The sequence below is a fragment of the Penicillium canariense genome, assembly GCF_028826845.1.
Source record: "Penicillium canariense strain IBT 26290 chromosome Unknown utg000007l_segment0_segment0, whole genome shotgun sequence".
In the NCBI taxonomy this organism is placed as follows: Eukaryota; Fungi; Ascomycota; class Eurotiomycetes; order Eurotiales; family Aspergillaceae; genus Penicillium; species Penicillium canariense.
In genome coordinates, this window is record NW_026622734.1 from 1,148,681 (window position 1) to 1,171,195 (window position 22,515).

The 22,515-nt window shown below is 53.0% G+C and overlaps 8 protein-coding genes across 8 annotated transcripts; 5 read left to right on the plus strand and 3 right to left on the minus strand.

Annotated features, from left to right (window-relative positions):
* Nucleotides 1-160: 160 nt before the first annotated feature.
* N7482_009429 (putative anaphase-promoting complex subunit Apc5) lies at nucleotides 161-2,804 on the minus strand (the record flags this gene model as incomplete). Its single annotated transcript, XM_056691553.1, has 7 exons — nucleotides 161-884; nucleotides 939-1,075; nucleotides 1,136-1,242; nucleotides 1,297-1,420; nucleotides 1,479-1,893; nucleotides 1,951-2,044; nucleotides 2,099-2,804. 7 exons carry the CDS (start codon nucleotides 2,802-2,804, stop codon nucleotides 161-163), a joined length of 2,307 nt encoding a protein of 768 aa, XP_056539259.1.
* A 213-nt stretch (nucleotides 2,805-3,017) lies between these two features.
* N7482_009430 (phosphoribosylaminoimidazolesuccinocarboxamide synthase) lies at nucleotides 3,018-4,045 on the plus strand (the record flags this gene model as incomplete). The annotated part of the gene is made up of 3 exons (XM_056691554.1): nucleotides 3,018-3,167; nucleotides 3,232-3,607; nucleotides 3,669-4,045. 3 exons carry the CDS (start codon nucleotides 3,018-3,020, stop codon nucleotides 4,043-4,045), a joined length of 903 nt encoding a protein of 300 aa, XP_056539260.1.
* Nucleotides 4,046-4,256: 211 nt separating this feature from the next.
* Nucleotides 4,257-5,411, minus strand: N7482_009431 (CIA30 family protein; the record flags this gene model as incomplete). The annotated part of the gene is made up of 3 exons (XM_056691555.1): nucleotides 4,257-4,950; nucleotides 5,003-5,267; nucleotides 5,333-5,411. The coding sequence occupies 3 exons, from the start codon at nucleotides 5,409-5,411 to the stop codon at nucleotides 4,257-4,259; spliced, it is 1,038 nt and encodes a 345-aa protein (XP_056539261.1).
* Nucleotides 5,412-6,684: 1,273 nt separating this feature from the next.
* N7482_009432 (uncharacterized protein) lies at nucleotides 6,685-8,945 on the plus strand (the record flags this gene model as incomplete). The annotated part of the gene is made up of 5 exons (XM_056691556.1): nucleotides 6,685-6,812; nucleotides 6,870-7,002; nucleotides 7,063-7,153; nucleotides 7,219-7,403; nucleotides 7,461-8,945. The coding sequence occupies 5 exons, from the start codon at nucleotides 6,685-6,687 to the stop codon at nucleotides 8,943-8,945; spliced, it is 2,022 nt and encodes a 673-aa protein (XP_056539262.1).
* Nucleotides 8,946-10,687: 1,742 nt separating this feature from the next.
* N7482_009433 (uncharacterized protein) lies at nucleotides 10,688-11,235 on the plus strand (the record flags this gene model as incomplete). Its single annotated transcript, XM_056691557.1, has 2 exons — nucleotides 10,688-10,802; nucleotides 10,910-11,235. The coding sequence occupies 2 exons, from the start codon at nucleotides 10,688-10,690 to the stop codon at nucleotides 11,233-11,235; spliced, it is 441 nt and encodes a 146-aa protein (XP_056539263.1).
* A 916-nt stretch (nucleotides 11,236-12,151) lies between these two features.
* Nucleotides 12,152-16,969, minus strand: N7482_009434 (mediator of RNA polymerase II transcription subunit 12; the record flags this gene model as incomplete). Its single annotated transcript, XM_056691558.1, has 2 exons — nucleotides 12,152-16,290; nucleotides 16,348-16,969. 2 exons carry the CDS (start codon nucleotides 16,967-16,969, stop codon nucleotides 12,152-12,154), a joined length of 4,761 nt encoding a protein of 1,586 aa, XP_056539264.1.
* A 2,300-nt stretch (nucleotides 16,970-19,269) lies between these two features.
* N7482_009435 (uncharacterized protein) lies at nucleotides 19,270-20,102 on the plus strand (the record flags this gene model as incomplete). The annotated part of the gene is made up of 8 exons (XM_056691559.1): nucleotides 19,270-19,306; nucleotides 19,378-19,428; nucleotides 19,513-19,544; nucleotides 19,608-19,624; nucleotides 19,692-19,703; nucleotides 19,760-19,857; nucleotides 19,940-19,956; nucleotides 20,022-20,102. 8 exons carry the CDS (start codon nucleotides 19,270-19,272, stop codon nucleotides 20,100-20,102), a joined length of 345 nt encoding a protein of 114 aa, XP_056539265.1.
* A 662-nt stretch (nucleotides 20,103-20,764) lies between these two features.
* Nucleotides 20,765-21,671, plus strand: N7482_009436 (translation initiation factor eIF1). Its single transcript, XM_056691560.1, has 5 exons — nucleotides 20,765-20,817; nucleotides 21,055-21,129; nucleotides 21,219-21,311; nucleotides 21,387-21,520; nucleotides 21,577-21,671. The coding sequence occupies exons 1-5, from the start codon at nucleotides 20,790-20,792 to the stop codon at nucleotides 21,589-21,591; spliced, it is 345 nt and encodes a 114-aa protein (XP_056539266.1). The 5' UTR covers nucleotides 20,765-20,789; the 3' UTR covers nucleotides 21,592-21,671.
* The last annotated feature ends 844 nt before the right edge of the window (nucleotides 21,672-22,515 follow it).

Below are 22,515 nucleotides of genomic sequence, written 5' to 3' on the forward strand. Positions count from 1 at the left end.
TTTAGATCGTCTTTCGTATTTCTTGGATCAAAAATATAGACAAGACAAGGTCTAGGTTTTGAAGAATGTCATTCATTGGATCTCTAATCGTATTCAAGCTGTACCACGGGAGGACAAGCCAAATTTCTTGCTAATGTCGCCAACTAATCATACAAAGCCATCATACCACCGCGCCTCTCCGTTTGCGCAGGTCCAGGTACTTCGCCGCATAGTCATTGGCTAGAACCGGATCGCCTGTCAAATGCATCACAGTAGCTTTCTTGGCCATCATCTCCGTCTGGCCGAGAATATCCTCAATCTCCTCGTACGCATCATACGCCGAGTCAATGTATCCAAGCGCACGATTAATATACTCCTTCCGGGCCAACGTACTCTCCTGCCCCTGCGTAGACCAAAGCTCCCCCGCAACGCCCATATTCGCATCAACAAGTAGCGAATACGCGCGCGCAGTAAGTGCCGAGTCCTCCGCTTCCAGAATCTGCGGCATGATACTCTCGACTAGTTCAGCAGTGGCCTGAAATTCTCGCAGGGAGAGGAGCACAGCCGCAAGGGTGCAGATGGCTTCCCACAAGTCGAAGAGGACCTTGGAGCGGTGCGCGATGCTTGCGGCGCGCATGGCTAGCGAGAAGCCGCGCTGCGGGTGGCCGGATTTCTCAAGGATGCGGGCTTTCAGGCAGAGGAGCCTAATTTGCGAATGGACGTCGAAGTTTTCTGGTTGCATGGAGTTTGCGGCTTGTTCGACCATGCGCAGGGCACGACCGGTGTCACCTTGGCGCAGGGTGTATTCGATGGTGTGGAAGGCGAGGAGGAGGCGCATGTCGAAGTCGAGGAGTTGGATGGCTTGCAGTTGGGCGAGGATGTGTTCGACCGCTACTTTGTCATCACTAGGAGACAGTTGGTAATTGAATGGTGAAGAATGACAATGCAAACATGCTTACCGGTAGATTTGCCGTCGGAGTTGTAGGAGGCCTGAGTAGTAGGTCCAGGAATTGTTGTATTTGAAGGCCCGAAGCCTTTCTGGTTCGATCTTGTTCATGCGAGCCGTTGCTTCCTTGTAATTGCCCTTTTGTGCTAGCTGTTAATGGTAGTTTAGCTGCTGTATTCAGACGCAGACGGCAAAATGTTCATGACGTACTATTTGGCAATTCCGGAATGTAAGTTTCACGAAATCCTCGTACGGATGGCCCTCCAAGTAACATTCGCGGAAGACTTCAGTATTTAGCCATGAAAGATGGGTGGCACCTGTCACAAATAGTTAGCAGTGTTTTAATGGCAGGGAGGCCTATAAAGTCATACCTATTCGTGCATACATGGCGCTCTGTAGCAGTATGTACGCTCCAGTGGGATTTGCGAGGCCATTGGTGACATTGACGTGGGATGCTCGCACAAATGATTCGACAATAGTGGCAAGACTCTCTCCCTGGTTATTATCAGCATCAATCCACTGGTAGTGTGTAGATTGGATATCCAAGACCCACCTGCTGCATCTCCAGCTTAGCCTCGCTTAGCAACGTTGTACTCATGAGTGGCCACATATCGGTTTCCTTGGACTTGGCCTTGAGGAACGCAAGACCCTCTTTCTCGTTTCCCAGCATGCCACTATTCTGCACCTCCCGCATCTGCTCCGGGAAGGCCTTTCCGAAGTGGTAGAGCCAACTCATGCAGAAGTTGAGGCAGTTCATATCCTGAGACTCGCGGGCAATCGCGACAGCCTCTTGCACAGCAGAGATGGCTTCGCTGAAACATTCAAAGTCCGCCTGGATGATAGCCAGGTTCAGTAGCGCAAATTGATAGGCACTACGGTCGAGATTGCTGTGCATGGTGTAGTCGAAGTAGCGGTGGAGGTTGTCAAAGGCTGATGTATAATCGCCGGCTCGCCAGGCGTCGAGATATCTGTACCTTCTTAGCCGCGACTTGGTCAACTTAGGGGGCTAAAAATGGTACACTCACTCCAGATAGTACATCAGTACAGGAACAGATGACTCCGAGGTCATGATATGCTTAAGTTGTGCCCTCATCTCGTCTGGAACTCTGCCACCCAGTCCTGCACGAAATTAGTACATAATATGGTGCATATTCGAGAGATATACCAACATACTTTGCAACTCCCCGACCTGGAATTCAACCAATCGCTCTGCATCCTTAACACTGACGACACCCTCATCCTCTCCATCGTCTTCAATACTCCCGTACACCACATGTGAAAGGTGTGCACTAGAATTGAAGCCATGAAGCTGGAGGTTGATATCAACAGGCGCCTGCTTATTCGAGGCATTCCTTCTCGCCCACATACGGTAAGTAGGCAGCCGATACTTCACAAACCCAGACCACAGCTTCACTGAATCATGAAACTGCAATCGAGTGTACTCCAGATAGGCCCTGCGCACGAACGCGCCCAGCGGCGAGCTGCGCGACAGCCGCATGCCCTCATCCTCTGGCGCAAGTCCATTGTCTCGATCCTGAATTAACTGCTCACGCGTCTTTGTGAGCAGCGAGGGCAGGACGTCGCTGAAAAACACCTCGAGCGCATCGAGCGAATCAAGCGACCAGATTTTCTTGAGAAACAGATCCCAGAGTGATCGGCCTGGTACGGACGACTCATGGCCCGACAGCACCTCCTCAATCTCGGTGATCCGCGGCAGGTAGTGTTTCTCCCATTGCTTATCGGCAGGATCTAGAGGGAACAGGCCCGCAGTGAGGAAGGAGAGCACATCGATGGCGGACGAGTTGGGGACGAGACCATCCGTATAGACGGGTATCAGGCACAGCAGAGAAATCCTCCACGGCGTCAGATAGCGCGTCATTTTGGCGGCAAATGGCCCATTTTCAGCCTGTCGAGCTGCTTCAATCCAGAAGCTCCGACGTGTGCAGGGCGCGTTTTGGGCGGTTGCTGATAGTGGCCGATAACTGCCTGAGGCCGCCAGGCCGCGATCGGCGATGCCCCGCCAAAAATTGCAATTCGCGAATGACGCATTTGCTCCCCTCTCTCTTTTGATCCCCAATTGACTCTGTTCACCATGGCGGAAGCTGTAACAACTACTGATCTGCAAGGTGCCCTCCCCCTTGTCGCCCGGGGCAAGGTGCGCGACTTGTACGAAGTCGACGACAAGACCCTGCTCTTCGTTGCGAGTGATCGCATCTCCGCCTACGATGTGATCATGGAGAATGTAAGTCGCCAAGTTGCTCCTACTGCTCAAGATGGTGCAATTGCTGATGCTTTCATATGAATAGGGAATCCCGAACAAGGGTATCCTGCTCACTCTCTGCACCAAGACCTGGTTCCAGATCCTGTCGGAGGCTATTCCCACCCTCCGCACCCACTTCCTCACCCTCGATCTCCCTCCCCAGATCCCCGAGTCGCTCCGCCCCAAGTTGCAAAACCGGAGCATGCAGGTGCGCAAGCTCCGCATTCTTCCCATCGAGGCCATTGTCCGCGGGTACATCACTGGCTCCGCCTGGAAGGAGTACCAGAAGTCCGGCACTGTGCACGGCATCAAGGTCCCTGCGGGTCTGAAGGAGAGCGAGGCTTTCCCCGATGGACCTATCTATACCCCAAGCACGAAGGCGGAGCAGGGTGAGCACGATGAGAACATCCACCCCGACCAGGGTAGGTCCACGCCCAATGATAATTGATCCCATGAAACTATATCTAACTACGAAATACACAGCCACCGCTATTGTGGGCGAGCCCTATGCTTCAACCATTGCCGCTCTCTCTGTGCAGCTGTACAAGGCCGCGCACGCCTATGCCCTTGAGCGGGGCGTTATCATCGCCGATACCAAGTTCGAGTTCGGCGTGGACGAGGAGACGAACGAGGTCGTGCTGGCCGACGAGGTCCTGACCCCGGACTCCTCCCGGTTCTGGCCCAAAGACTCTTACGTTATTGGTCAGGGCCAGTCGAGCTTCGACAAGCAGTACTTGCGCGACTGGCTGGTCTCGGAGGGACTGAAGGGCAAGGAGGGCGTTCGCATGAGCGACGAGGTTGTGCAGAAGACAGCCGAGAAGTACAAGGAGGCGTGGGAGAGGCTTACTGGCGGCAACTAGAGCTGGCTCCTAGGTCTCCCGCTATATATTTTGGGGTCATGTAACTCGAAAATTTGGACCGCCTGTGTATGTGTTTATGAATTGATATCGAGGACGAAAGAATGAAAAAGAACCAAATCCAATGGTTGCTACACACTCAAATGGCCAAAAAACGGTAACGGTATATCGAAAATAATGTACAAACAGCCCTGCAAGACTTGCATTTGGCAACTTATTCATCCCACTCTGACTTCAGCCCCTTTAGACCCTTTCTTTTCGTCCCAGAGCTCTTCTCGCTGCTCTCCTCCTTTAAATTTTTAGACTCTGTCCAGGCAGACCGAACACCATCGTCAAGGGGCAAAGCATCCGGACCGCAGATTTGACGCTCCTCCTCGATATCGGTCTCACCCATTCCATTGGTAGCCCAGATCTTGTGAATGCGCAGGTCGAAGGGACCCTCGATGCGGTCCGTAAGACCAATGCCGATACTCTTGATCCGCGAGCGAAGCAGACAAGACTGTGGCTCCATCACATATCCGTGGTTCGTTCGAACGAACGAATTGAATGGCAGAAGCACAGTCTCCCACCCCGTCGTACCGGCGGTAGTAGCATTAGAGGAAGAGGAGAGGATGGTAGACTCTGGTGGGAAGTCGGAAAGGGCATCAGGTATGCCCTGTGGGTACAAAGCTTCTTCGGCTTCGGTCTCTCCGGAGGATTTGGAGCGCATAGCTTGTTGCATGGGCGTTTGGCCATGGACACGGTGGTGCCGAGTGTATAGTCTGTGCTGGTGAATATCGGTCTCAACGATGGATTCGGTCTGGACGTTCACGGTGTACCGGCGGCCGTCGGACTTAATGCGTAGAGCGAGGTAGGCGTAGGGATCAACGTCCCAGAAGAGACGGCCGAAGAGCCAAAAGCCGCGGTCCCTGTTCCGAAATGCGGCGTATCCTGTTTGTGTCACCGAGCGGTCAGTCTCACAGTCCCAGCTTCAGCAGGGCGGAGGAAATACCTGTTCTTTCAACGCGCCAGTTTGCCGGCAGCTTGGTGGAGATGCTGCCGTGGAAGCGCGCATGTGCAGGGCTGTTCGATGCGGGCTCGGAGGGTTCGAAGTCGAGGCTGGCAGTGCTGAAACCACCAACGGCACGGTCGGCCATGGTCTTGCAGCCTTCGACTGCGGACTCATCTTCGAAGTTCAGGAGGACATATGGCTTGGTGGGGGTGTGGAGAGCTTCGGTGTTCCAGGCTGGCGATTGTTGCGCGGTTAGCTCGCGAGTCGACTGAACGGGAGGAAGAGGGCGCGACACTAACCGATTTTTGATAGGCGCCCGAATTCTTCGGCGCTGCGCTTGAAAAAGCCCTGTGCGGCCAAGCTCCGGGTTGGGATCATTGCGAATCCGGGGTGCGATCTAGTTGAGCCAGGGAAGGTGGAGGAGGGAGAAGTTGGAGGTGCTTGGCGATGATTTTGGATGATGTCGAGGGTCCCGTGAAGAGTTGCGCGCCGATCTGCCGCGATAAGATAAGCCTGTTTTTTTGCTTTGGATCGTATAGTTTTTATACTCCGTACAATCTTCCCCGGTAGACACATTTAGAAAGCGTCAGGCCGAGTCTACAAAATGCCAGGATCCTAAATGAAGTTCAATCTTCGAAAAAAAAAAAAAAAAAAAAAACCGAAGGAGGTGACATGCTTCCATATAGGGTTAGGGAATTGAAGTTAAGTGATGACTATATTTCGACTTGCTTCTACACATACACTAAGCTCGTTACGAGCTTGTCTGGCTGATTCTGGAACAGCAGTTCAAAGCCTCTTCCTATGGTCGTCTACTCTCCCCACCTTCCTCCTATCACAAGATCACCTAAGACGTTGCGTTCCAAGGTTCGCCAGTGGGATTTATTCCCCTAATCGGGCGTCGGAGAGCTTGGAGAGCAAGCGGCCAAGCTACTGTTTCCTATATGAAGAAGATGTACGAGAGTATTCACCACGGGATTGTCTCTTCTAGATGTACCTAATTACCAACGTCTCCCTTATGACGAGTTCCCCTCGTTGTATAGATCAAATACCACCTCGAGACTGCCTGTGCCTGACGCACACTGCGCGTCATGGTAGATTAGAAGTTGTGCCTAAAGCCAACATCGGCCGAGTCGTAGAAATACCGGAGGTAATCTTTGCCCAGGACAAAGATATAGTTCAGCCCATCACTAGGATGATGCTGTAGGATCCATGGAAGCTGTTATGGCGTAAAAGTGAATCTACAGCTTCTGCCTGAGAAAGCCGAGTCAGAAGGCATAGGTATGATGCTGCCATGACTCTCGTTCTGCTGTCGGCCTGTCCGTTAGGGTTTGGTTCTGAGTCAAAGCAGCGACGGGCTCGCGGTTGACCCCAGACATAGCCATGGACAGTACTTGGTTTCTCAAGCTTCCCTCCCAAGGATGAGGCTTAGTCGCGTCCTTTCTCGGAGACGGACTCAAAATTGTCTGCGGTGGGAGGAAGAAGATGGGAAAGATTGGAAAGGAAGAAAAGATTTCCCAATCTATCTCTCTTTACCGACTACTTACTCCATGTTCATACATTCGTTGTCCTATTTATTCACACTCGCTATTATTGACATACAAACATAGCTATACCTGCTCACACGCTCGCTCAGATTTGATATATACCCAAAATGTCCGTCCAGCTTGTGGTTCCAAATGCAGAGCCGAAGTATCCTCGTGGCGATCGCCTGCACGAGGAGCCTTCGGCGAAGAATGCGCAGGGTTTATTCTCCCCTGACGCTTGCATTTTTGTTGGAAAGTACGTATCAAATATACTTGAATGATGCCATGAGGTCTTCAACTGACTACTTCGTAGTCTTTCCACAAAGGTCCCGACTGAGAAGCTTGCAGAGGACTTGAAGTCGGTCTTCACACAATTCGGTTCTTGCCATGTCAAGATAAAGCAGGATAAAAAGAAAGGATTGCCGGGTGCTTTTGTACAATTTGAAGTATGTCCTCTTCCTCTTCCAACCTCCTTATGGATTTTATCCTCAGTTGACTTCTTATAGCGTGTGGAAGATGCCAGTGCAGCACTCGCGTCTGAAAAATGTACAGTGCTGCATGACCGATTGCTCAGAACCGAAAGGGCAAAGGGACGGCGTGAGTGATCTACTCCTTTTGGTCGTTTGCTTCTGGCATAAGTCTGGTTCCTGACAAGGTTATAGGAACCGCGTGCCTCGGAATCCGCACTGGTCAATCCATAACAGCGCATGATGTGTTAACGGCACTGGGAGGTCGCGGTTCACTTGAGGTCTACTCCATTGAGCCGCAACAGATGGGCATCCAAACGGGGCCGGATGTCGCCAAAGTCACCTTTGCCTTTGTCGACGACTGCAGAGACGCCATCAAGGTACGTCGACTTCATCAGTTTTCCTCCCCAGAAAGGTTCTAACCTGTTCTACCTCAGTACTTCCAAAAGAACGACAAATACTACCTGCAGCTTCTCGACATGGACGGCAGCCCTCTTCTCCAGGAATCTGGAGGGGGCCCTCCCAGGCCAAAGCCACATAATGCGACTTTCTCGACTGGCAGTGGAAACAGCCAGCAGCGAAGCAGCAACCGGCCGCACCGCAACGGGCCTCCCAACCACCGAGGTGGCTATCGTAGCTTCCCAAAATATCACCATCAGCCGATACACCATGAAAATGTCCCTCCCCGCGGTGGTCGCATGCCTAGTTCGCATGTCATGTTCAACGGGATTCCCTACAGCAACGAAACTCAACAGCCGAGCTACCCTCACCCACCACCTCCGCCAGTACTAAATGGCTATGGTGGGCCTCCGTTGATGTTCAACGGCCCTCCACCCTACATCGGTCCACACCCGTCTCCAGACGGTTTTGCTTCTCCCATGACTAACGGGCCCTTCATCGTCTGCAGCCAGCCAGCTTGGACCGCACCGGACCCAGCGTTTTATCCTGGGCCTTTCGTTGCAAGCAACGGCTACCTCAGTCCACAGGCCAGCATAAACAATCACTCGGGATACTTTGGCCATGTCAGCCATCCTGGTTACAGTGATCCCTACCCAGCACCGTTAGGCTACATGGTTCCCTCGTCGCCCAACGTCAACAGCCAGTATAACACATCGAATCTGGCGAAAGGGGAGCCTGCAGGAGGACAAGATGCTTCTAAATATAAAGCATTTGGTAAGGCTTCTGGGCTTGAGAGGCGGAATGAGCCTGCAAAGACCAAGAATCCTGAGCAGGACATGGTGGGAGGTGTTCCGCTGCACCCAAAAACACCCGAGAAGGCACCGCGACTCATCCGGGTTTGCGATTCTGACGACGAGGAAGATGCCCCCAGGGACAGTCTTGATAAGACCCCCAAGTTGACCACAGTCCTGGTGTCAGTCCAAGAAGTAGCGGAAAATGAATCCGCAACTACAGAAACTGCGTCGCAATCTCGCTCTCGCTCTCGGTCAGTATCTGGCTCCAGAACTAGATCGGGGTCCGGTACCGATTTGGTCTCGCCTTCAGGCTCGGAGAAGAGCGAGGAGAACAAGACCTCAGACATCGGCAAACCCAAGGAGAGCCCCGACCCACCCTGCTCCAGCCACAATGCCTCCAGCACCACTTCCAGCCGCACTTGCACGTCCCCTACCCGCAAAAACGTACATACTAAATCGCAGACAAGCACTGGTCTCTCAATCGAGGAGTACGTGCGGCGCGAGGCTTCGGGTACGGGACTTAGTGAGGAATCATTGCAAGACGTGATTCGAGGTCTACAAGACGAGCGAAAAGCTAAGCAGGACCAGGGAAAGGAAGAGAAGGAGGAAAAGCAGGAGAAGAAAAACTTGCTGGGAGAGCCTGATGATCACCAGTCCGGCTCTGGCTCTAATTCTGGTGGTTCTCGGAACGGGTCGGCGACGCGTTCTTGTTCGGTGAAGTCGATCTAAGTCCACCCAGACTAAGATGATTCCTTGACTCAGCACGAGGTGAAGGTCAAAATCTAGATAAGTATTTGTTTCATTTGCGCGTGCTGGCTGAAGGTTATGAAGTATCTTATCCCTGGAGTGTACTGTATTTCCTTGTGCTTCTGTTTGAAAGGTTCTTTATGAGTTTAAGCGAATGAGTTATAGCCTTGAATGATATTATTTTTAGTATCTTGAAAATTATTACTTTTTTTTTTTCTTTGAGAGAGTGTCTTACAAAATGAATGGTCGTACATGAATACAACCAGGTGAATTACAACGAGCTGATTTGATTCTGCCAGTCACTGTCATCTTTTAATCGCGGCTATATCTATCTGTATCGAACTAGATTTAACCCCATAGTCCAGACTTGGAATCTTTCTGTTTCTACTCTCACCTGAGGTTATTTAGAATCTCACAAGAGGGATAAGAGGCGAGAAAGAAGCCATGATGTTCACCTGGGCCTGAAGGACGCGTGAGATGATCAAACGCCTATTGAAGTTGATGCAACCAGAGAACATGCACTTATAAGTGGTGCGTGGCATAACATGCGAGTTCTGGAGTATCCGAACTAGGATTGGAAGGCACATGTCTTCCATCCCCTCAATATAGAATTAAACTGCTCCGCCATCTCGCCGCTACACATGACGGATGGGCTTCTGCTGGTAGATTCTGTACTCAGATTCTTGATCCACATCTCGGAATCAACGATTCCCACCGAACGTTTCCAGAATTCACCAAAATGATTCTGTGGGAAGATTATTTTGATTTAGGGAGGAGGGTATTACGCATAGGACTTCATAATAAGTAATATTCGCTTGCCACTGTGACTTGTCGCACATCTACTTGTTTTATGATTACTAAAGAACTTAATAGAACCATGCTAGAGTTCATTGGAGCTATTTTCGGCGTTCCTTCCCCTGGAGACCTATATCTGAGCCAGATCCGATATCCTGGCATACTTATTTCTCCCGGAAGGTGCTTAGCGGGTACTTCATTACACTAAACCTTGCTCAGTGATCAGCCCGCTGTCATCAGTGTCAAACGTCTCCGATGTTACAACTTTATTTCAAGTATATCAGAGCTAAGTTTACATTAGCAGTGTACACGTACAGTCTAGTCGTCACCTGGGGCCTAGATTCCCCTTCGGCTGACTGCCGTGCTTTATGTTAGCCTGGCGGAGACCATTTCAAACAAATCATTTTGCGTGAAACTGCTGACGTTTACGTCAATCAGGCACTGTTCCGAGGGCCAATAAATATACTAGAAGTAATAGTGGGTACGCCGACCAATCCGATCCATTGATAGCCCTCCAGGGGGCTCTCACAACGCTCAAAGAAGCGAAGACGTCGACGCTCAGTCAACTAGCAGCCTGCTCATGAGTTAAATAAAGTCCATCGGTGGGTCACTTATAGTGGAGCCAGGATCCTCATAGTTGTTTCGAGGCTACACCTGAAACATACTTTCGATGGGTCCTAGCTTCCAAAAGGCTACAAAGCGCCCCCTAACTACGAATCCATTTCCTCCCTCTACCTAGGTCCATGCAGGCCTTTCTTCCGGGGAAATAACTAGCTGTGTCAGATAGACGGAATTGACTTCCTTGATCGTATGTCGCGGGATCGAAGCGCAGGCGAACTTGAATGGACGTACATATATACCAAGCCTGGTGACCTCTCCGTCCAAATCACGAAAGGCACCTCATCACAATTGAATACTAGTCCATCAAAATGCACTTCACTAGCTTCCTCGCCCTGCTGGCTGCTCCAGTCATTGTGACAGCCACCCTTGACCCGGCTTCATCGAATACCAAGGGCTACAAGCCCGACAGCCTCAACTGCAGCGGTGAGTACCAGCCATTATTGAAGGAGGAAAAGAGAAGGCGCCTCGCCTCCGACTCCAATACTCAATGCCCGAAATATTTACTTATGCTAATGCGCCTTTGAACATAGCTGCCAAGGTCTCCACCGCCATCCAAGCCGCTGAGTGCTCCCACAACACTCGCACCTCGAGCACCCAGACCTTCGCCGTCTTCGAGACCGACCACCAGTACGACTCCTATAACGGTGCTCCCTACGGCACCTGCAGCGCCTACACCTGCACTGCCCCGACCAGCTCCGAGCTGGAGGCGGACTCGGACTACTGGATTTTCTACTGGAGCGACGAGGGCGAAAGCAGCGGCTATGGCACGACCTGTATCAAGGACCCCAACACTGGAGAGTGTGGCTGTGAGAACTCGGATGGCACTTTCGTTGCTGGTAGCAGCAGCTGCACCTAGGTGTGTTCATATCAGCCGACGAAGCGCATTGGTGACGCTGTTCTGGCGTGAGCCCTTTGATGTCTACTGTATGGATGGCCTGAACTGTAAATATGAACTCATCTGTACTTTTCTGCTCTCCAATCATCGTTAGCGGGGCGACCAGTATCAGATCACTCAACCGGCTATGAATTGAACTAGCCTTTGAGAGCCCAAAAGCGAAACACCCAGGGACATCGACCCTTCAAAAACTCTAGTCCGCAATCATTCGAACAGAAAAGCTACCAAAAAACCTTCAGTGCTATACATCTACACCTAACGAACACATCAAACGACCTGCCAACTCAAAACCGCAGATACACCAAATAACAAGAAACCTGATCTGATTCAATTCGGTTCAATCCCAGCCCCAATCAACGCCGTGATATGGATGTGGATATAGATATAAAAGACGCATCAAGCAGACAAAATAATATGTACAAAACGAAAGCAAGCAGAGCAAAGCAAAGAAAAGCGAGAACCGAGGACGCATCTCAATGCGCACATGATGTGAACCCTGAAAACCTCAGTGCAATGAATATGTGTATCCCATAACCCGTGCTCGGACAAGACATTGTTAGCCTATCGCATCAGCACCAGCACCAGCGACAAATGAAAGAAAAAGGCCCACAGGACGGCGCAAAATGCAAGGCAGTGACTTTGATTCGTGAGAGATGCAAACATCGGGATCCGAAGTTGATGCTGGACTTGGGTAATTGTAAATGCGAATATGCATAGACATGGTGGTGGGATGGATATTGGGGAGGTTGAATGACCAATGGACATGTTTGGCAGAAGTGGAAGTGGCAGTGGGAGGTGAGGGAGAAGGGGGTGTTGCACTCCGCAGCACAATTTCAGGGCTAAGAGACCTGAAGACGGGAACGAAGCTAGAGTGCCATTAAACACGCACACGCCGCGCATCAAAATAGCCCAGGTTCACAGCAGTGTCATTAACCCCCACGAAAGGTGCCGCATCCTCTAGAAGCTCCCACGGCCGAATGGGATAAGGCCCCACAATGCGGCCCCGATTCTGAAGGCGCAGCCGATTCGCCATGCAATTCGAGTTTTCCGGAAGCCCGGCGTACAATCCAGAAGCCGGGGGCTGCGGAGCGACGCCCGCGGCGGGGAAATTGGCCGAAGTCGGGGTTGGCGTGGACGCCGAGGCAGCCGGGGATGGGGCAGATGCAGACTGAAGGATTGCTGACGGGTGGGCGTCGGACATGGGGCCGAGCAGGTAGAGGAAGCGCGAGTCGTTCTGGAGGGGCACGAAGGGCGGGCACTTCTCTTTCAGGAAGCGGGCGCACTGGTGGCGGATCTCGTCGGGGAAGATGTCGATGAGGGAGGCAGCGACGTCTAGGGCGTGCGTTTGCAGCAGGATGCCTGGACAGGGGCGGTAGTCTTCTGAGGGGCCTTGGCGGGGGAAGTAATCGGCGCCGGGGAAGGAGCGGAGAACATCGCCTGGGAGGCGAGATAGGGCGATGCAGAAGATGGAGATCAAGAGGCGGGACTGTTCGTGCGAGGAACCGATCTTCAGAGTGGGGGAGGGCTGCATGAATGAGGCACGGTGGATAATGACCATTCGTAGGAGAGCCGAGAACCAGAAGGCAAGGGATCGCTCGAAGGTGCACCGTTCTTGCCCAGGCGGAAGTGCATTTCGATTATCACCGGAATTGTTGAGGCTGGATTGCAGGGTGATGATCCTATGTAGGAGAGTATCCATCTTCTCCACGAGGACCGGCGCAATTGACGGCATCCCGGAATCCGGTATGCTGCTGCCAAGCTCTTCGATGATGCTGAGATACAGTTTGGCGGCCTCCAATGAGTCCTTGCTCTGCATGTTCACCGGTTCTTCGAACAGTGGAATAGCAAAAAACTCTTTCTCGGCCCGCTCACGGATCTGACGCACCGCGTCGGGACTCATGAGAGCAATGAGTTCAACCCAGTGGAGCTTATTCGCGCGTGAATCAGCCACAACAGTTCTGAACATCGCATCCACGATGCTGGTTCGATCCCTGTGTGCAGAATCGGCGTGGAAAACCACCTGGAGCTTCAGCTGGCAGAATGGGAGCGAAAAGTCGTCTGCCGTGCTGGCAAGCTTCTCAACTTCGGAGAAAACCGAGCCGCTTTCTTTCTGTACGTCGACGCCGAGCAAAAGGTCGAGCGCCTGCTGGAAAACGCCCATGGCGGCCGAAGATTTGTTGACAATCTTCTGCATGAAGTTCTGACTTGTGCATTCGGGATTCCGCACAAGCAGTTCCCGCAACAATGTGACCATAGCAGTCTCCAGGTTGATGTGCCTCAGCGGAGGCTTGTGGTCTCCAGGCTTGAGGATGGCCGCGGCATCGCATACAATCCCGAGGGCCTCCTCAGGATTCTTGGAGATGAACTCTTGCTGGGCCAGTTGGAAGCGGTAGGAAACCAGATCAAGGTATCTACCCTCCTCGGTGCTGGACACAAGAAGCCCGACCAAGTCCGCGGGTAACTCTGCAGCGTTCGGGATGGAGTGTGGGGAATAGGATAGTCTCTTGGCAAGGGACAAGAACGACCGGATAGTCACACATCCGACACCAATGAGCGGCGGGAGAGCACGAAGCAGTACTGCGCGATCAGAAGACCGAAGATGAGCACAGACCCAACGGGCTAGTATCCCATCGAAATGCTTGGGCTGGAAGGAACGCAGCTGCGCCAGGTACCGACAAGTATCATTAGCTGAGAAGTTTGTCTTGCCTTCGCCCGATTCTAGATGCTTGATCAGCGTCTTGAAGAGCGTATCCAGAGTGGGTTCGTCCATGACGTTCCCTGAAAGCAAGAGCTGATCCAACTTCTCGCGGAACAGGGGGTCCGCCTCGCCAAAGCTGTCAGGAATGTGGTCAGATACTGGCGACGACGCAGCGACAACGGACTTGTTTTCCATGCGAGACAGATCTTGACGAAGGATGGCGACTGTATTAAGCTCATTGGGAATACGCAGACCAAGTTCAATCAAGGAGAACATAATATCTAGGCTTGGCATGCCGAATCGTTTGATGCCCGCATAGGCATCGGCCAGTTTGCGGAACAGGTCCGTGGTGGCACCGATCACAGACAGCGAGTCGAAATGGCAGTTGGTAGTGTCAGCAACTGAGGCGAGAACAGTGCTATCGTCAGAGCTCGAGGCATAATTCAGCACATCTGCCAACATGGAGATATCACCAAACGTCTCAAGAACGTCACGGACATTGTAGAACTCTTCCGATGTGAGGGCAGACACTGAGTGGGAAAAATCACCTGGGAGCATGGCTCCTAGTGTTGGAGTATTGCTTGCACGAGTATGCTCAGCAACACCACGCCGAAGCCACTGGCCGATTTCAGCCTTGACGGCCCAGCTCAGATCCAGCGGCAGTGAGCTGAGTGATGTCTTCAACAGCATTGTCGGCCTGAAGATTTTCGGGATCCGGTGGCTGATAAAGACCTTTAGATTGGTAACCATATTGCCCTCGTCCGAGACGGAGAACCCACTGCGGGCCATCAAAGTGCGGCGTAGATTGCCAACGTGGTCAGGAAGGCGGCCGACAGGAACATGTGCGATTAGTCTGATGTCGCTAGGGCAGTCGGTTTCTAGTTGATTTTCGCCAAGGCCATGGCTTGTAACACCCTTTGCCATCAACCATTGGAAGTACCGGCCAACTGAGAAAGTCTGCGACCTGACAAGCTCGGAGATGGCATGGTACACATGATCCATGTTGAGTTTCTTGTCCTTCCCGATATGGGTTAGGAAGGCAAGGATATGCTCGTCGACATCCACACCAAATGACTTCCACTTCCGCAACAGGCGAACGCCGACGTAAACCCGGCACATGCCATGGCGGAATGGTGTGGCAAGCCATTCTAGCAGTCTGGAAACAAGAACGGCTCGGTCATCAACGGCATCCAGACAGGAAGCGGAGGTTGCGGTGATATCGTGGGCGGAGCGGATAGAATCGAGGAGATGAATAATGCGTTGATGAGGAGAGCGCTGTGCAGCTTGTTTGGGATGTCGAGGCCGCTGTACTCGGGCGTTACGTTCCGCAATACTTTGGAACAGAGCCCGGTCGACCTTATTTGACAAGTTGAGGCACGATGACACCTGGTGTTTGTACGTGTCCCACGAGTTCGGAAGAATCATTGACGAAGTATGTTCATGAACCAGCTTGTTGACAAAATGAGATAGACGATCAACAAGAGGCTGAAGGGGGTCGAGCTTGGCGACGGTGGCTTGTCGGAGTTTCTCGAGCAGCAGCTCCGCCAGTCGTCGTCCTCGTCGGCGATACCGCATGATACTGTTCCAGTAGATACCGAGCATCAGGAGCCAGACCGGAACAGTGGCTATAGATGCTGCTTCAAAGGACGACAAGAACCATTCAAGGAAGTGATCATGGTCAAGGAGATTTTCGAAGAAGAGACGAGCTGTCAATCCCACCGCGTAGGTCATTTTGGCTTTCCAGTCGTTGGACTTGGGCGAACTAAACACTCCTTCGACGAACTGTTGGACGTTGGTGGTCCAGTCTCGCACCCACTTCGCCTCTAACCCCACGGCCAAAGCACCACTCGTGCCTTTACGCTTAAAAGCACGGATTTCATTGGCCCCGACACATTTGGCAAGCCAAACCGCTCGAGCCACTGGGATCCATTTACCGAGGCATTGATCCAGGAGGACCTTGCCTCGGATACCATGAGGAATGGTCCGGCTCAGTCGGCGCAGCGGGACAGCCGAATTAGCAAGATCGCGAAGCCACGCCTCTCGCTTGTTATCGGTTAGTGTGACTCGTGGTGGTGGTTTGAAGGTCGACGGAGCGTGAACAATGTTGTGGTTCTGGCGTTTCTCTAGGGCCGCAGTGAAGACGGACGAAAGCATCTGGAGCCCGGCACGGTGCTTGAGTTGCGCATACAGGGCCGGGCGCGCCGTGTTCGACTCGTTTTGCGAAACCTGAGTACGATCAAAGTAACCTTGTTTCGCGGTCTGCTCGTTCAAGACGTCTTCTGGATGATTCCCTGTCCACGGGGCGAAACAAGCGACTTCTACATGGATGTAAGCGAGATACTACTACAGCATGGGAAAATGATAGGAACACTTACTGTCTCCCTTGAGAATCGGAGCCACCGAGGGTGTCTCAATACGATATGGCGTTGTGGAAACCTTCTTGACTGGAGAGGTGTCGCGGGAAATCGAGTCTACCCCATGCTGGTGTTCAGCCGGCGCACTGATCCACGGCTGAGCTGGAAACGGAGGCGGCGAGGAGGGCTTCGGTCCTGTCGCGCCATCACCTCGCGATTCACTGCTGGAGATCTCCGACATGACTGCCTGAAACGACCATATCGGCCTCCCACGCCATGAGAGCGGCGGCCGTGACCCTGCACTTCCGGGAGTACTCCGAGTTTCGACACTGTTCATGGTCGAGCCCGCATCTCCGAGATTCGATCCACTGGAAACATCCAGCTTCGGTCGTTTTGGTGGTGGTTCCCGATCATGCGACTCGAATCCGCCCGCCGTCAAGTCGACGACGGGGGTTTGGCGGACCGCCGGCTGCGGTTGCGGCTGCGACTGCGATTGCGACTGCGATACCGACTGCTGCGAGGAGGCCGACGGCGGATCATACTGGCCAGCCATCTGGGCCAGGTCAACCCGTCCGGGGCCCCCATGGAGTGCGCGCATGGGGTGGCCCCACTGTTGGCCGCCGGCAGAAGAATGGGGGATCATCTTCGGCTCATGGTGTAAAGAGTCGTCCGAATGGTATCATTTGAATGTTTCCGAAAGGATGCCGCAGCAGCGGGAAAGGGTGGGATATATGCGGTGTATACTCGCTCGAAGGAATGCTCATGCAAATGCGAAAGGGTGGGGGATCGGGCTCGATCTGGCCCACGACAGTTGGCCCTGGATGGTTCGTGTCCGAGCGACGGGCGAACTGGGGCGAACCGGGGGGTGAGCCTGCGGCGAAGGCGGCGGAAATAGTGCCTGGCGGGGGAACTCGAGAATTGCGGAGGGAATCGAGGTCGAGAGAAGATCAGATTGATCCGAAGGAGAGGAAAGGAGGAAGATGAGATGAGAGAAGGCGTTATCGGGGAGAGTGTTTATGGGCTGGCAGCGATAACGTAAGTCACGGGCCAAATCAGCCGTCTGCCTCCGTCCAAAGAGGGCCCACCAGGATCGACGGCGCTGTCCACTGTCCGGTCCTCTGCAGGTTACTCCGTACTTTCCGGTCAACTACGGAGTGGTAAACTAACGCCCAGGATGGCCGGATGGACCCTCTCCGCCAGAACCCACTGGGATGGTGTGGTGGTCGACAGTGTGATCAATCGACCGCTTAACTCTACCGGGACGGCCTGTTGGACATTGATGCGACCCCCTCAACGCTCTCGCACTATACGCTGTTGACTCCGCTCGGCTATATCCTATCACTAGGGCCCTGGATTCCCTCCCCAAACTCGGTCTCGTTCCCCCCTTTTAGGCCGAGCCTTTGCCGAATTGCCGCGTTGGTGGGCAGTCAACTATCAGTTCTAGCGTCTCGGCGGACTAATCAGGACAGAGTGCGGAGTACGCAGTACAGAGCACTACGTACAACGATCGCCCATAGCGCGAAATCCTTTTAGTTGTATCCCCTTCACAGATCCTCCGCAGCACCCTGGAAACACGGTGGCACAAGCGAATTACTTTTTCCGTTTCTTTGGACCCCGCCGGTCCAGTCGCGGCCACCATGGATGGCCCTCCTCCTGATAGACCTGATTACCCTATAGATTGGTAAACCCATACCGGGGCCATAACGCCGTAAACGATACCCAGCGGTCATGATAATAAGAATGTGGTGCTGGACGAATCACGAATTTCCCCCCTCCAGCGGGCATGCCCAACCCCGTTCGCATCCCCCTTCCTCAATCAGCCCAGTGAAATGATCACCTCACCACCTCCCCGTCCATCTTGGACAGAAATCCTCATCCATTGGGCACGTCATGGCCGAGTCTGACTATGGCGCCCTATCGCCATCGCGCCATCTCACCGTCTCACGACTTGGCACTACTCTTTGCCGGAACTCGGAAGCAAACCCGGTCTGAAGCACGAGAACAAAGCAAGCCGCCTCAAACATCAAACTGCATGGTTCGCGCTGGCCCGCGGCCATTAGGGAGCCTCCTGGCCATTGGCCCTTGGCTATCCCGCCGCTTAGAGCCTGGTCCTCTGTACAAGTTTCCCCCGGGGGCGCTTATGTGTCTGTTCTCAGCTAGTCGACTTTGTCCGGAGCGTTGCTCGTCTTTGTACCCTGGTCCACCGAGGCGCCACCACATTCCGTATCGGCCCACTGTCGGATCGCTGCAGGATGATGCGACTCCATCGTCCGGGTTTCTTCTTTCCCTCCGGTCGTAGCACCATCGAGCCCGCCAGCCCGCCAGCCCCAAGCGACCGGGAGTTACCTACCGTGCAGGAATATGCCGTCGGCGATGCTGCGTCGGTTGAAGATGCGGGCGGTTCTGGCCGAATGCAAGGAGGCGGTGGGGGAACCGGCCACCGCCTTCGTACTTCCCTATCGACTGACTGGATACCACCACAGGTCTTTCCCTATCGGTCCTTTGGAAGGCGATCGGGCTGGCCGGGGACTGATCTCTCAATCTGCCTGGCATGGCTGGCTCCAGGGCAGGGAAATATGTGAGTCCGTACTCACTGATCTCCTTTCGGCTATAAGATCGTCCCCATATTCATGCGGATCGCGATCGGGCAATCCGATGGCGCTGGCGGTGCAGAGTGGGCTCGTCTTTGCCCAGTTGTAGGAAGATTCTACGTAAGAATTGAGCAATAGCACTGCTGGATGCGATCAGTAGTGATTGCTCCTGTACCAAGAACGAGGCACTCCCTCATTCCCCATCCCCGATCTCTCTGCACTCCCGTAATCCGGTCGGAGTTCCCCATGCGTTGAGTCTAGCCCGGACGGGCCACGGTCTTGGCGCTTGGGGATGGCCGCTTCAAGACTTCTCCCTCCCTCATCCACCACCATCAATCCCACAGCTCCAAACATGGCGTCAAACAAGGATATGCGGCGCGCAGAGCTTGGTAAGCTGACCCACTGCTTGTTTGCGTCCTTGTGAACTCTGAATCTCGTCTGGCTAACCTCGAGGCCGCAGCGATCCCCTACGTCGACCCGCCCAAGAGCGCCAATGATGCCGACATGTCCAGTACGCGACCACCCTGAATCCCCAGCACCATTCTTTGGATACCCGCAGCTAGTGAGGATGGATTCTGATGGGACTATGACACAGGCACCATGTCGAGCACGCTGCCCATGGCGGCGGTAAGTGGATGCGATCTTGCGCTCTCGGGGGACCCTTTGCAAGCTGACACGCGATCCTTTTAGATGTTCATGCGGAACAGGTGAGCTGGAGCCTGAGTGCGCTCTTGACTTGTTTATACAGCTCTGTTAACGATGATCGTGACGCAGGATGATTGGCTGGTATGCAGACAGCTCCGAATGGCTACGCCCCTGATCCCGCTAACCATGCCCTCCAGGGTCTCGTTCGTCTTTTCGCTTCAGACCTGGCTCGCCGAGTCCCCCGAGCAGAAGAAAACCGCTGCCACTCCGGCATATATGTCGGTTTTCATGTCCTGTGCGTGCTTGCTCTTCTACCTTCCCACTCTGTCTTGTCCGTCAGATCTAAACTAACCTCATGAATATCATGGTATTCGCAGTGATGGCACTGGTCGTTGTATGTCTATCCAATTGCAAAAGCCGCGATTGGCCCTATACCTGTCCTCTAATTGTTCCTTGCAGACCTACTTCCCCATGTTCTTGCCTCCGCAGATCGCCAAGGGCACCGCTGCTGCCCCGCCGGCCCCTTCGCCGTCTCCCTGAGCCTTCGACTTCTTGTGATACCTTTTACTACCAATTCAAACGGGCTTAATACCTTTGTATCCTTTTTACGCGCACTCGGAACATTCTGGAGATGCTGGTGGACACTGGCCGCCGTCGTGTCGGGCTGGGCGGTCGTCGCATCTTCGCGCACTCGTTGGCTCGCACAGGACCGATATCCAAATATTTTTTTTCTTGTAATATTGTTCTAGGACAATTCATGTCTGTTGTCCACGATTCACATTTCTAATACTCGTAGACTGCGCGAGTCTCAAGAGGGCGCTCGAATCCATCAATCTCCGAGAGACTCGGCGAACTGTCTGTCTTCTTCCAGCACCTGCCACCTTATATAGTTTTCTTTGTGTTCTGCTGATTCATCGATATCTGCCCTTCTACTTATATCTTTCTAGATCCTGTCAATTAAGTGTCGTAATCCCTGCTAACGGAGGGTAGGAGTAAACGAAACGTTGTGGAGGGGTCGCTTAGTCACACACCGCTTTCCCCCCACAGGCCTCAAAAGGCTTTGCCGCTCTTCCTTCTGATTCTTCTCCGACCCTCAACCAGTTCACTTCGACTCTTCACTCCACACACGCTCCGATCGCTCATCTTCTAAGAGATACTAAATCTCCCCCTTTACCCTCTCTTTAACAAACCGCTTTCAAGGGCCGTTTATTCCCAAAGGCCGAGTTTATGTCCATCGAAAACCTCAAGACCTTCGGTGAGTCGCCACCTTCCCCCCTCCTCGTCCTGTGGGCGCGTGAGCAAGCCTCAATACACACAACCGGAACCGGCCTACACTACACTGCCCATCCTGTTGCGAGAGATATTCCTTCGCATGTTCTTTGCGGTGTTGGGTCGCCTGGTTGGAGGCGAGCGACGTGGCCTCGCGCTCGATCGCTGCCGCGGGGTATCGGTTTTGTATTGGAAGCAAGCTGACATGTCCACTTTCCAACAGACCCCTTCGCCGAAGCCGACGAAGAAACCGGCGAGACTAAACAGTCTCAAAACTACATCCATATACGGATTCAGCGTACGTTACATGATCTCTATCCCACGGTCGCTGATCGTCACGGTCGGCCGCCGGCGCCAACATACATGCTGACGACTTTTGTTATGCAGAGCGCAATGGTCGTAAGACTCTGACTACTGTTCAGGGTCTTCCCAAGAAGTTTGACCAGAAGAAGATCTTGAAGGTCATCAAGAAGAAATTCGGTATGTCCCGTCTCCTTGGCCATCAGCCATCGCCATCGCCGAGTTCACCAAGAACGAACGCTAACTGAGACCCAGCTTGCAATGGCACCATCGTCTCTGACACCGAGATGGGCGAGGTGATTCAGCTGCAGGGAGACCAGCGTAAGGATGTCCAGGAGTTCTTGACCGACAAGAAGGAAGGCCTCGAGCTGGATGCTAAGACCATCAAGGTATGTTTTTCTCTTTGTCCCGCTCTACACGATTCACATCTGACTCGGCCCACCAGGTCCATGGGTTCTAATCCCGTCACCATGCCTTGTTCCGGTCCCTCCTTCCCAGTCTATGTTGCCCTGTGAGCGGTGGGTTAGGAAGCACGCTATGTGTCCCCTTAACCTCCGGCCGTGCACTCAGCCGGCCCACACCATCGGTCAAATCTCTTGCTTTCTGTTCCCACCACTCTGTGCCTGGCGTGTTAGACGTGGGCCCCTTTTGTCGAAGCAATGACACGCTTTCCCCCCCCCCCCCCAATTGTGTCCTCGGCGATTTGATACAGCTTGAACGACAGGCTAAACGTGTTCATTTCCCTCGACATTATTCTTATCCAGGATCGGGATCATGACGGAACGAGGCGTTGGTAGATACCCATATCTGCATAGACAGACGATGCGTTTCTCTTTCTATTCTATTTTATTCTATTGATGACTGCGTGTGTGCCTTTCTTTCTTCAATCCTTTGCTTCTCTGGAGTGACTGTCCCTGTCGCTGGCTCGCTAGCCGCCTAGCTGAGCCTGGACTCTAGTGGCCGGACTGTTTTGAGGAGATCCAGTTTCTTTGAATATGGGGCGTGCTTTTGCTGGCTTGACTCCGCTTGTCGGTCTCTACCGTCTTCCCTATTCTTTCCACTGTTCTCGTTCTTTTGCAGGTCCTCTACATGTCTGCCGGTGTGGTTTCTTGGAAATGAGGAAATTGAACTGCTCATTGAAATCGCTGTGCACAGTATCATGGTACCATTCGTAGCGTAGCTTGTACAGGTTTGCCATAGCATCTACCTTGTTCTTCTTTTCTAGAAATCACGTCTTACCTTATAATGAGAGATCCTTGCAAGAGAAATCGAAATAATGGGATTAGATCTATCAAAGATCGATCCGTGGATGTGACAAAGAAAAAAAGTCCAGGTGGACACAAAAGGTGGTTGGGTCGGGCTAGTTGACTATGCAACACCAAGC